General features: G+C 42.4%; 1 protein-coding gene and 1 pseudogene across 1 annotated transcript; both read right to left on the bottom strand.

Annotated features, from left to right (window-relative positions):
* Positions 1-4093: 4093 nt before the first annotated feature.
* Positions 4094-5714, bottom strand: LOC119798754 (annotated as a pseudogene).
* A 1774-nt stretch (positions 5715-7488) lies between these two features.
* LOC119798753 (protein NLRC3-like) lies at positions 7489-8674 on the bottom strand. The gene is made up of 2 exons (XM_038308360.1): positions 8395-8674; positions 7489-8252 (listed from the first exon to the last, which is right to left on the bottom strand). The coding sequence occupies exons 1-2, from the start codon at positions 8633-8635 to the stop codon at positions 7489-7491; spliced, it is 1005 nt and encodes a 334-aa protein (XP_038164288.1). The 5' UTR covers positions 8636-8674.
* Positions 8675-13774: the final 5100 nt, after the last annotated feature.

The raw sequence follows: 13774 nt of genomic DNA, 5'->3' as shown, positions 1-13774 counted from the left end.
AATGTGACAGCCAGATTCTTGTCTATTTAGATAAGATTTTAGTAGCAGCAGAAACAGAGGATGGTTGCAGAGCTTATTCACTCCAGTTACTGTGCATCACCTCTGCAAAACAGGAAATAAAGTTTCTAAAGACAAGTTGCAATGGGTGAGACAGGAAGTTCTTTATTTAAAGCATTCATTGTCTGCTGATGGAAAACGTATTCAAGAAACAAGACAAAATACAATGGAACTTTGAGGCCGAGTAAAAGTTTGTGGAGCTTAAAAAGGAACTTATGTCATCCACAGTTTTGTCTTTACCTGACTACCAAAAACCTTTCCATCAGATTATCAACTGTAAAGACGGTTTTATGACCTGTGTGTTATTGCAAGAACATGGTGGCAATAAAAAGCCTATTGCTTTCTACTCTAAACGGCTGGATCCTGTAACCCAAGCTCTGTCAGCATGTCTACAGGCTGTGTGCGCAGCTGCAACAGCTGTAGAATACTCATCAGATGTTGTCCTGTACCATCCGCTCACATTACATGTCACACATGCAGTGGATGTTTTACTATTACAGGCTAAGATTAATTTTCTGTCACCAGCTAGACATCTCTCATACACAGCCATTCTTTTATCCCAACCTCACATTCAGATTAAGAGATGCACAACATTGAATCCTGCAACACTCTTACCCACTGAGCATGATAGAATACCACATAACTGTTTGGAAAGAACAGAACACTTCTTTTTTGCTAAACAATGGGACAGAAGAGGAATGATTACTGGGCAAAACAATAACACATGCCGGTTTACTGAAGCAGCTTCTCCGAGGTATATTACTACCACAAAACATAGCCGTGTAAATGTGCAGCACACAAAAAAAAGGAAGGATGCAGTTTCCTGCGGTAACAGACTTGCAGATGAAACCACTAAACAGGCAGCGTCAGGGGTGTTTAGAGTGTCTGATATATATGTTTCACAAGATGAGGATGATAAATCTCCCATTGATTCTGAAGTTTTAAGGAGCAGACAAGAGCAAGCCCCACTAGCAGAACAAAAGTATTGGAACAAACAAGGAACTACTAAAACAGACAGTGGAATTTACCAAGTTTGTGACAAGCCTGTCTTACCAAAAAGTTTGTTCAGAACTGCAGCTATTTTGAGCCTCCCTATTCTGCAGCAGGGATGTGTAATGTTATACAACAACATTTTACTACCTATGGATTTCATTCTTATGCAGTTTTTGTAAAGCATGTATCACATGCATAAAACATAACCCACAAGGCAACATGAGACCTAAAAGAGGACAGTTTCCTCCATCCAAATTTCCATTTTAAAAGATGCACATGGAATTTATTGAATTATCGCAAAGCAGTCCATACAAATACTGTTTAGTTATGATTGATGCATTCTCAAAATGGGTTGAAATCTTCCCATCAGGTAAAGCAGAAGCCATAACTGTAGCAAAAGCGATTTGCTATTCCTACATATGGCATCCCAGAGACCATCTACAGTGACAATGGACCACATTTTGTGAACCAAGTGATCAGTACTATGGCAGACAATCTAAAAATAGATCTAAAAAATCATTGTGCGTATCACCCACAAAGTGCAGGATTAGTTGAAAGGACTAATGTAACAATTAAAAGCAGACTTAATAAATGCATGGAAGAAACAGGAAGGCCTTTGCCAGAATGTTTAGACTTAGTTTAACTGTATATGAGAATCACACCTACAGGAACAGGGTTGACTCCTTTTGAAATCATTCATGGAAGACGTTATAGAATCCCACTATTCCAATCAGACCTAGACAAAGCAGAAGAAGATAAACTTTTGCAGACTATATGAGAAAAGTATTGCAGGAAAAAGAAGCGTCAAAAGCAAGTTTATTGCCGAATGATTCTGTCTCCCAACAGGAACCACTCAGCATTAAGCTAGGAGACTGGGTGTTCATCAAACTTGTGTAAAGCGTATACTGAAACTAGGCAAGTTCCCTATCTTAAACGTTCATGCTATGTCTAAGAGACTGCGTAATCGAAACTAACGCCTGCTGTTGTAATGTGTTGACTGCTCAATAAAAAGCCTGGCAAATGTTGAGCCAAGCGGAGATGCAGAGATTTATTCTTCAACTCTGCCTATCTCCCCTTTGCAAAGCACTGTCAGGAAAAATCTTACACTGTCTTTGTTTCATTTTTTTACAGGTTAAAGTTGGGGAAACTTAACAACCCTAACACTCTGCCCGATGTTGGGCCCATAGGCCGAGACAATGATGAGAGGCCTGTCCCCAACCTTCTTGTTGACCAGGGTAAACTCCAACATGTGACGACTATGATGGGGGGCAATGAGCAAGGCCACCCCAGCTGTGGAGTGAGGGATCTCTTTTGGCATCATTTGCCAGGGTAACAGTATTAGAGCTAATGATTTAAAAAGGCTCACCCAGCTAATAAATAAAGCTGGCTCTGTTCTAAGAACTCCTATAAAATCTCTGGAGATTGTTTTTAAAAAAAGAAGATCTTAATAAGGTGAAGAAAATTACAAACAACAGTGAGCTCCCTCTTCAGAACATTTTTAAACAACAACAAAATGTCTTCAGTTAAAGGCTTCTCCACATCAGGTGCAAGACAAGACAGATACAGTATCCGTTCTGCCTACAGCTATTAATAATTAATCTCGATTAAAAAAAAACTTATGTGTTACTGCAACATTTAATTTAGCTTTTGAGATAAAAAAGTACTTTTGGGTTGAATTACATTGATGGCCAGATATACAAAAGATTTACCAAGGAGCACTGTTTTGCACTTTAGTGGATCATTAAACAAAGTAATCACCCCTCTGCCTTTTTTAAACAGCCTGTCATGATGAAGAAAATGTAATTAGGAGGTGTGGTCTCCAGTAAAATCGATATCTCATTTTCACCTAACAATGTTTCTGTTAGGAACATAAAATCAAGATTTTGCTTGATTTTATGTTTCAATGAAGAGCATTTGTAATTTATTGTTCACAAATGCTCTCAATCTAAACTCACTAAGCTCAAGCTGTTTTGCAGGTAGCATGGGTAAAAATGTCAGTCTCTTGATGTGCAGATCTGATAGGGATATACCTCAAGGGAGTTGCAGCTATAATCACAGCCAGCAAAACAGCTACAACATATTAACTCCACCAGGCAGAGTAATTTTGCGCACTGCAGTCTTCAGGTTTTTATTTTTTTTTAAAGTTTATGATATCCAATAAATTTCATTCCATACCGGTCTTTTCTATGTCCTGTATGGTCAATGGAGGTATTTTAGCTAACCTGATAATAATAATAATAATTGAACTTTATTTATCTCACATTGGAGAAATTTATCTCTGCATTTAACCCCTCCCCTTGAGGAGCAGTGGGCTGCCATTGTGCAGCGCCCGGGGAGCAGTGTGGGGTTAAGGGTTTTGCTCAGGGACCAAGAGTGGCAGTCTGGGGGAGTAGGGGGTCGAACTCCCAATCTCAGGATTCAAAGCCCTATGCCCTAACCACAAACAGAAGGCAGAAGTCTCTGATTAAGAGCGAATACTAATTTGCTAAAGGCCCCTGAAGTTGAAGGCCACATAATTTTTGATGATACTCACACACTCAGGATAAGGTCAACAAATCCTGCCATCAACCAGGGTTGGTTCATTAAGTAACTTGCGGTATAAAATCGACATGGTAAAATGGTTCTTCACCTTTTGAGTCCAAAAATTTAGGGAATACAATGATTTAAACTAGAACCTATTCTGAGTGCTCACTTTTTCTTAAATGGGACTTTGATTTGGAAATGTTCTAGTGTGGTTGTTTGTTCTATTTTTGCTGGTGTTTGGACAGCTCCCCGGTTTGGTGTTGCATCCAAGGTAGCAGTTTGGAGATAAAAAAGTTCATTTTAGTCTAAACACCATCCTAAGGCTCTTCCTTCATTATCAATGTTTTTTCAATGTTTAGAAATATGGAACAGATATCATTTTATCATTTATTTGTTTTTGCCATTTATTTAACTAAACAAAATCTTTCATTTCAAAACTCTTCAGAAAGAAAATAGAATGATTCTCTGTACATTACATCAACGTTGGGATTTTTAAAATAATCTGTTTTATTCAAACAAGTATCAGAATTTAATTTTATTTGAAAACAGGAACAGAATTAAATCAGGATAATATGAATCAAATCCAGAGGAAAAAAAATCACATGAAGTAGAACTGCAGCAAATATATTAAAATAAGTTTTAACATATGAAAGTATAAAATTTGTCAAAAATTAGAAGCCGGCAGAACCACATAATTTCTGTTGATTGAGAAAACTGCACATTTCAATGAACTTTTAATAATGAATGAAATAAAAAAACTGAGAAACAGAACATCCTGATTATCAATCTAAAGCTTTGATAAGAAACTAACAAAAAAACAACATGTAGATCTTAGACTCTTTAGACTCACCTCAGCACAAAGATACTGAGGAACCAGGACTTAACACCGAAAAACCAAACCCAGGATGCAGAGGATCAGTAAATCTGGTGCTGAAGGTGTGGAGGTGGATCAATGAGTCAGAGGAGACACTGTAAAAGGACAAAACACCAGCAGGATAGTCTACATAGACTGCTACTCTGTTAGAGACAGAAGGCGAAGGGATAGATGCTTCTCTGTTATTGTGCCACACAGAACAGCCACCACCCTCAGAGCATCTCAGACACCATGACTGATTATTCAATCCAAAAAAAACGTCTCTCATGTCTCCTCTTCTCCTGATTCTCTGGTAACTCACTGATATACAAATATTTCCTTTCCACTCAACCTCCCAGTAACAGCGATCAGTCAGAGCAGTTGTCCTCACAGAAGCTGAGGAAGATCAAATCTCTCTGGATGGTCAGAATAGGACTGAAGCTCTCCCAAACATGTGACCTTCCTGTTGTCCTCAGACAGTTTCAGGTATTTGTTCACTGTCTTTGTGTCGATGGTGATCTGACAGGAATCTGATGGAGAGAGCAAACACAATCCAGCTGCAGTTATTGATCATTTATTGAACTTTGATGAAGACTCCTGAATGATTGATGGACAGTTTGAAGATGGTTGAATGTGAGCTGCTTTGTTGTCATGAATCCAATGAAAAACTAACTTACACTTCCTCAGACCTGGTGTTAACCATCGTTCTCCAGCAGGCTCCAACCTGAAAGGAGGGGAGTTAGACCATCAATCTCTTTTTAACACGATGGCATGGGCGTCTCTGACACAAAATCATTTCGGATGAGGTTTTTCGTACTTAGTTTTCACATGTTAAAAGGTGCGTATCTCACCACTGGTGTTCATGAAAGAGTTATCTGTGTGGGAAAAAGGTAAAATCCTAGGATAGCAATATTTTTTCTTATTCTTTTTAGTTCAAGCGAGATCCTGGTCGACCTGTACATTTTTTTTTGTCCTTTTCGGGCCAATTCTCCAGTCCTGCAAGAATTTTTTCGATATGGCCAAGTTTCAGCCTGATTGTGCGTCTTATAGTGTACAGGAGGTAACGAGGGTTGATTAGCATCTAACGACCACCCCTGATTAGGAATTGTTGGGAGATAATTTAACATGTTTAAAATTCAGTCGGCCGTGTGAGGTGTTTGTGGATAAATCCTGCTGTTGAAGCAGAGGTACGAGCCGATTTACCAGAACATCGAGCACTGTGCATTTGCAAATAAGGAAGTTCTTCTTCTAATACTTCCTCTAGATTGACGAGTTCGGCCAGCTCCATCTCTCGGCGCTGAGTGTGGAGCTTGGACGTGCAGTTTGAGCAGGTAGATCGCATCAGAGCACCGAGTCACACGGTGTGAGAACATACATCGTGAGCTGTGAACCTTTAAACTCTTTGGTTTCATCATACAGTTTGAGCTGTAGCTGCATGATTGAAAATAACACACAGTGTATGCCTGGCTTCAATTCTTCATTAACAGCAGTTCAAAACAGAAACTAGTTCAATTTAATTTGTATTTGTATTTGTCTTTTCTGTCTGCTCTGTTAAACATTTGTTTCCACATGGAGCTATATTTGTCCCCCTGCTGTTCTCAAAACTATGTCATAAATGGACTGCTGGGTTGGTTTGTTTGCTATCCCATTTTAAATTAATAGCATTAGGTCATACTCCTCATTATCATGGCAATACCTCTTCCTCCTCTATTAGACTTTTCCTGCACCTGCAGCAGGTTCCTCCATACCTGAAATCTTCCAGTCTCCATTCTGGATCCTTCAGTCCAGCCAACAGTAGCTTCCTTCCTGACTCTCCTGGATTATTGTAGCTCAGGTCCAACTCTTTCAAATGGGAGGGGTTGGAGCTCAGAGCTGAGGCCGGAGAAGCACAGCCTTCCTCTGAGATCAGACAGCCTGACAACCTGCAGACACACAATTCAAGACATGATGACAACATGACAATGTTCCGGTAGAACCCAAGTGCTGTAACAAATATTTTCAGAATTAAAAAAAACAATAAACTGGAGCTTAAAAGGTTAAAGCAACACTGTGTAACTTTTAGCCACTAGCTGTGCTAAACTTGTAACTTTCAGGTTTAACACTCCTGAAAATAACTGAAAGCACTGCATGGCAGCTAAATGACTTTCAATGTTTTTAAATCTGGTGGCAGATCACTTTGTACCGGTGGAGTAAGTTATTTAGTTCTTGATAAATGCAAGGCCATATTCAGCCATTTACCTGAGAGTTTCTAGTTTGCTGTTTGGACTCTTCAGTCCAGCAGATAGAAGCTTTATTCCTGAATCCTGCAGGTTGTTGTTACTCAGGTCCAGTTCTCTGAGACTGGAGGACTGGGAGCTGAGAACTGAGGACAAAGCTGCACAGCTTTCCTCTGAGAGGTTACAGTAACTCAGCCTCAGGAAACAGGGAGGAAAATCTGTCATTACAAATCCATCAATGCATGAATAAAATTTAGCTAAGATGAAGGATTAAGCTGTTGTCTGGATTCATGTGAGATAATGGTCAGAAAACAAAGTTGAGAAAAAAGTTTTTGAAATAAAATATCCATCTTTTCAATTAACAGTTAATGGAAAGAAGTCTTCTTCCAACAGGATGTGAGATCATTTACCTGAGAGTTTCTAGTTTACAGTTTGTACTCTCCAGTCCAGCACATAGAAGCTCTGCTCCTGAATCCTGCAGGTTGTTGTTACTCAGATCCAGTTCTCTGAGACTGGAGGACTGGGAGCTGAGAACTGAGGACAGAGCTTCACAGCTTCTATTTGAGAGGTTACAGTAACTTAGCCTGAGGAAACAGGGAGGAAAATCTGTTATTAAATGATTGATCACTAATGTTGTTTATTTCTTGCCAGTCAGCAACAATATTTTCCCACTGCCCCAAAAATCTGTTTAACCCTCGGAACAATGGGCTTTTAGTGGCAGTGGCAGTGAGTGACAGCTCACTGACGTGTGTCTATCCAGGTCAAACGACTCAGAAAGCAACCCGCGTTAAAATCTCCTCGGCTCTGATCGGCATGTTGTGGGAAAACCAGAGCCGGGTTAACCCACTAAATTATGTAATACCAAACCACGCCAGTCGCTACTGATCTAATCCCTCTGACCTCTGTCACCATGCCAACACACTGAGGAGGGATCTGATTGGCTGCTGCAGGGCGTGTGGTTATCCAGAGGAGAGCAGAGGGAAGCAGTTTCCCCCTGATGAGGTTTATCAGCAGAACATCCACTGAGGTGGACTCTGTAACATCAGTCAGGATCTCCTTGTTGGTGAAGTCCAGAGGAAGTCGACTCTCATCCAGACCATCCAAGATGATCAGAACCTGGAAGTCTTCAAAGTTGCTGATTCCTTTGGTTTCAGTGAAGAAGTGATGAACAAGTTCCACCAAGCTGAACTTTTTCTCTTTCAGCACATTCAGCTCTCTGAAGGTGAATGGAAATATGAACTGGATGTTCTGGTGGGCTTTGCCTTCAGCCCAGTCCAGAGTGAACTTCTGGGTTAAGACTGTTTTCCCAATGCCAGCCACTCCCTGTGTCATCACTGCTCTGATTGGTTGATCTCTTCCAGGTGGTACTTTAAAAATGTCTTCTGGTCTGATTATTGTTTCTGGTCTGTTTGGTTTCCTGGATGCTGCTTCAATCTGTCTGACCTCATATTCATCATTGACCTCTCCAGTTCCTCCCTCTATGATGTGGAGCTCTGTGTAGATCTGGTTCAGAGGGGTTGAACTTCCTGCTTTAGCGATACCTTCAAACACAGACTGGAACTTCTTCTTCAGACCAGATTTAAGCTTGTCTTGACAAAATTTGGGAGATTCTAAATTAACAAAAAACTTTAATCAGAGAGGAGAGAACATGATCATCCCAAGACTATTTGAAAAAAATGTGATTACATTTTTCAGACATCAGTAAATCTGTGATTTATCCATCAGGGTACATATTTGTAATAATCCACTTACTGCTCAAAAGACATTCAACCAGCTTCTCCTGCTTCATAATTTTCAGGAAGTTCACTATGATCTTCATAAGTGCCTCTCTGCTGCTTCTCTTCTCTTCATCCTCATCTTCCAATACCTCCTCTTCATCCCTTTGGCTCTCCAAACATTCTGGATCACCTGGACTCAAAAGCCTCTGGATCTTTTTCAACTCGTTCTTCACAAAAGTGGCAATGTTGTCCTCCAACTGTTGAAACTTAATCATATATGAAAAATACTTCAGACTGGATCATGTAACACAACATCAGAAACCACTGCTCCGCTGACCAGAATGGATAGGAAAGTAGTTTTTCTACATGTACATATGATATTGTTACCACTGAAATATTAATTTCTGTTTACATTATTTTTGAGTGTGTATCTTTAAGGCAGTGTTGCCTGTGTCCAGCAGACGGCTGAGTTTCTGTTTTATTTTTCTATGGACATCCTGTGTTTCATTTGCGCTGTGCCGATGTCATGATTTTATCTAAAGCTCGGACCCACATGCAGTTAAGCCAAACAGTGAGAAACAGAGTTAAAGTTTGAACGGGTTTTATTGAAGAGTATTTTGAGTTCAGTGCAGAGTTCCTCCGAACTGGAACACAAGGGGAAGACAGACTGTTAGATTCAGGCTCAGTGGGAAATTGGAGTTGTTAATCTTGAAGGAGAGGATTTGTTGCCACTCAGGTTTCCAGAGAAGAAGAGACACGTAGACTCCAGTCTGTGGAGGGCGGAACAGGGTTTACCCAGAACTCGGACGGAGTGGAATGATGCAGCCGCTGGTTGTTTTTTTTACGGAATGACTATGACCTGGATGACTGAGAACCTTCATCAGCATATTCCATACGGATTAGCATCCAGTTTAATTCTCCTTAATACAAAGGATATTTGTTTTTTACAGTTTTTTGGTTCAAACATCTGTAATCTATACAGGGTCGCAGGGATCCGTCCTTCTTTCCCATGAAGAAGAAACCCGCTCCGAGGGGAGAAGATGAGGGACGGATTATGCCAGTAGCAAGGGAATCTTTTATGTACTTCTCCATGGCCTCCCTCTCAGGCTTGGAGATGTTGAAAAGGCGACTGCTGGGCAGAGGAGCTCCAGGAAGCAGGTCAATGGCACAGTGGGGAGGCAGAGGACAGGCTTTGGATTTACTGAATACCTGGGAGAGGTTGTGGTAGTCAGCAAGTACGGAAGAAAGATCACTGGTGTCTGACTCAAGGGGTTCCTGAACCTGGAAACCTGGGGGAACAGCAGATTTGAGACAGTGCGAGTGACAATCAACAGACCATGAATCCACATGTCTATTGGACCAGTTAATAGAGAGATTGTGAGCCTGGAGCCATTCAAATCCCAAGGTTAAGGCTGAGTTAGCTGTAGGGAACACAAAAAGGTTGTTCTCAATGTGGTTACCAGAAACTTTTAGCTGCAAAGGTGTTGTCTGATGGGTTATTTGGGGCAGATCTCTGCCGTCCAAGGCAAAAACGAAGGACAGAAGAGGACACTGTAGAGGAATAAGCTCTATTCCCATCTGCGGAGCGAAAGTCGAGACATTTAGGTTCCGTTCAAAGCCAGAATAAATCAGAACCGATAAAGAGACAAATCTATTATTTAGCTGTAACGATGCAGGAAGGAGAAGAAGAGGTGAGGAGGGAGAAATCTTCTGGTCCGCCAGTAGCCCTCTCTCTACTGGTGGACCCTGGCTTTTCCCAACAGAGCGCAAGAGGCTAAAAAATGGCCCGCCTCACCACAATATAAGCAGATTTTGGATAGCATTCTGTGTTGCCTCTGCTCAGGGCTGAAACGAAGGCTGCCTATCTGCATCGGTTCAGGTGCAGAAGGACTAGCAAGCAGTCTGACAGGAAAATTGTTTACTGGAGACTTGGTAGAAGCCATCTTGCTACTCCTCTCCTTAGCACGGGCTCGAATTCGACTATCCAAACGAATAAAGAGGTTATTTAAATCCTCGAGAGTATTAGGCTCGTCTTAGGAAGCTAATTCATCCTTGATAGATTCACAAAGTGCTTGAGAAAAAACCCCTTTAAGGGCTGCTTCATTTCAGCCTGAAGCGGCTGCCATAAAATCTATGGTGAACTCAGAAACTGTTTTCTGTCCTTGTTTAAGCTTCAAAACTTTACGAGAGATTTATGTTTTGTCAGTCTCGTGGTTGAAAGTTGCTTAAACTCTTTGAGAAACTGATCATAAGTGCATTCGTAATTGGATGAGGAGGAAAATCTTACCTCAGCCCAATCCAAGGCTCGGTCTGTGAGATGAGATATTATATATGATATCTTAAATGAGTCCTGGAGGAACTTACTTGGAGCGTGATTAAATTGGATGATACATTGCATTAAAAATCCACGAAATTTCTTGGGATCCCCATCGAACCTAGGGGGGTTTGCCAGTTGACACTCTGTATTAGGAGGAGGTCAACCAACCTGGTTAGCTTGCTGCGGGGCTAGCTCTCCGGCAGAGCCCGAAGCCTGGAGGGAAAAACGTACAGCCTCAGTTAGCTCAGTTACTCGGCGGTTTAACTCAGTCTGGTGATTTACTAGCTCGACCAGGGTGTTATCATGTCAGGACAGGGTGGTTTGTTGCTGATAAATGGCTCTCTGAATGGCTTCTGCAGGGTCAGCGGTTTGGCCAGAGTGTTCTGTCATGATTATGTCTAAAGCTTGGACCCACATGCAGTGAAGCCAAACAGAGAGAGACACAGAGTAAACGTTTGAACGGGTTTTATTGAAGAGTATTTTGAGTTCGATGTAGAGTTCCTCAGAACTCTGCTCAGCCGGGAACTGGAAGACGAGGGGAAGACAGACTGTTAGATTCCGGCTCAGTGGGTAATTGGAGTTGTTTATCTTGAAGGAGAGGATTTGTTGCCACTCACGTTTCCAGAGAAGAAGAGACACGTAGACTCCAGTCTGTATGTTGGTCTTCCAGAGTTTGTTTGATTCGGTGGAGGGCGGAACAGGGTTTACCCAGAACTTGGACGGAGTGGAATGATGCAGCCGCTGGTTGCAACTCAGTTTTCCTGTGGTACTTAAACGGGTCGTGGTGAAGATGACTTCCTTACTCAGAGAGTGATCTCAGCGTGCTTAAAGGTGGCTGGATCCAAACCTCCTGTTTGGAATCCGTTGCTCAGTGTAAGACTCAGTTGATCCCACTTGGGAGAAGGCGGTCCGAAAAGGTCCAGTTTGCAGGAAGTCTTCCTGCCGAAAGGCAAAGAACAAACAAAGTTGAGACTCAGGGAGAAACAAGCGCTCAGTAAAATTCAATGTGATCTCAGCTTGGCTAGAGGACAAAAACTCAAAATGCAAAAACTCAGATTAGACTCAGCATAAACAAGGCTTGGGTAGAGTACCCAAAACTGGCAAACACTCTGGCGTCGAAGTAGTGGCAACCAGCAGCTTAAGAGCAGTCTGGTGATGAGGCAACAGCTTGCAGGTGTGTGAGGAGGCGAGCCGGAGCCAGGTGCCTCCTGGTGGTGGAAGGGAGAAACACAAAAGACAAGACAAACAGACGAACACAAAAAACTGGGATCACATGACATTTTTAACACCTCGCTGGACCAATCCATAGTGCCGGCATGCTTTAAGTCTTCTACCATCATTCAGGTCATAAAGAAGCCTTAGGTCACCTCACTCAATGATTACCAGCCTGTTGCACTGACTCCTATCATGATGAATGGCTTCCAAAGGCTGGTTAAAGACCCCTGCTGTTCACTCCGATGACACGTGACTGCGTCCCCAGGTTCACCACCATCACATCGTGAAGTTTTCAGATGACACCACGACTGTGGGCCTCATCAGAGATGACAATGACCAGGACTACAGAGAGGAGGTGGAGCAGCTGGTGGTGCAGAGATAACAGCCTGATCCTGAAGGTGGAGAAGACCAAGGAGATCATGGTGGACTTCAGGAAGAACCGGCCTAACCACGCTCCACTGCTCATCAACAGCTCAGCTGTAGAGGTGGTCAGCAGCACCAAATTCATCACAGACACCCTCACCTGGACTGGAAACACCAACTTACTGGTCCAAAGGTCACATAAATGCTTGGATTTCCTAAAGAGGATGAGGAGAGCCCACCGGCCCCTCCCCACCTTCTCCAGAAGCACCATAGAGAGCGTTCTGACCAGCTGTCTCACTGTGTGGTGTGGAGGCTGCAGCGCCTCAGACTGGTAGAAGGTGAGAACAGCAGAGAGGCTCATGGGGGACTGTTCTCCCTGCTGCCCTCTGGAAAGAGGCTTCACAGCATTCAATGCAGGACCAGCAGGTTCTTCCCCATCGCCATCAGACAGCTGAACTGTTGAAAAAACTCTAATGTGACAGACCCTGCATCAAACTGATAACACCAAACCAAATGCTCTAAACTTCCATATCAATGAGTTTTTCTACACTGTTTTCTTTTCTCCCACATTGTTTACATCTGATCATTGCTGCACTTTATGGGATGGAAATGTTCATTTCACTGCTAAGCTACTGCTCATTTACTGAAAGCTGTACAAAACAAAATTTCACTTCGTATACCCTGAGTATAGATAATGACAAAAAAGTGGTCCAAGTCTAAGTCTAAACACCTCAATCACTATATAGAGCCCTGACTATACAGTGGACTCAGTTAACTGACCGTTCGGACAGATGATCACTGCTTTTTCGCTACCCATTGGTCACGTGACTCCGCCTCCCCACAGGGGGCCTGCACCATCTCTATTATTTGTTTCCACTGTCACTAATGATGCTGATGCTGTACGAGGAGAGATCTCGCAAAGCAATGGCATAACCACCAGTGGTGGCTGGCCAATAAAGGGTTCTAGGGCGCCGCCCAACCAGCCCAATGACCTTGATTAAGACAAAAAAAAAACCTAATGAAAATAAATTCTAAAATTTATTTTTTATAACTCAAGGGATTGGGACTGAACAGCTGTGTAGCTGTAAGAAAACCACTAATCAGTGAGGCTAACCGGGAAAAAAAGGCTTCAACTTGCTAGGGAGCATAAAGATTGGACTGTGGAGCAATAGAAGAAGGTCATGTGGGCTGATGAGTCCAGATTTACCCTGATCCAGAGTGATGGACCAATCAGGGTAAGAAGAGAGGCAGGGGAAGTGATGCACCCACCATGCCTAGTGCCGACTGTACAAGCCTGTGGGGGTGGGGTTATGATCTGGGGTTGCTGCAGTTGGTCAGGTCTAGGTTCAGCAACAGTATGTGCTCAAAGAATGAGGTCAACTGACTACCTGAATATACTGAATGACCAGGTTATTCCATCAATGGGCTTTTTCTTCCCTGATGGCACAGGCATATTCCAAGATGACAATGCCAGGATTCATCGGGCTCAAATTCTGAAAGACTGGTTCAGGAAGCATGA

The sequence above is a fragment of the Cyprinodon tularosa genome, unplaced genomic scaffold, assembly GCF_016077235.1.
Source record: "Cyprinodon tularosa strain WSP-4 unplaced genomic scaffold, ASM1607723v1 ctg634, whole genome shotgun sequence".
NCBI lineage: Eukaryota > Metazoa > Chordata > Actinopteri > Cyprinodontiformes > Cyprinodontidae > Cyprinodon > Cyprinodon tularosa.
The sequence above is the reverse complement of the archived record's forward strand: the minus strand, read 5'-3'. Positions and strand labels throughout refer to the sequence as shown.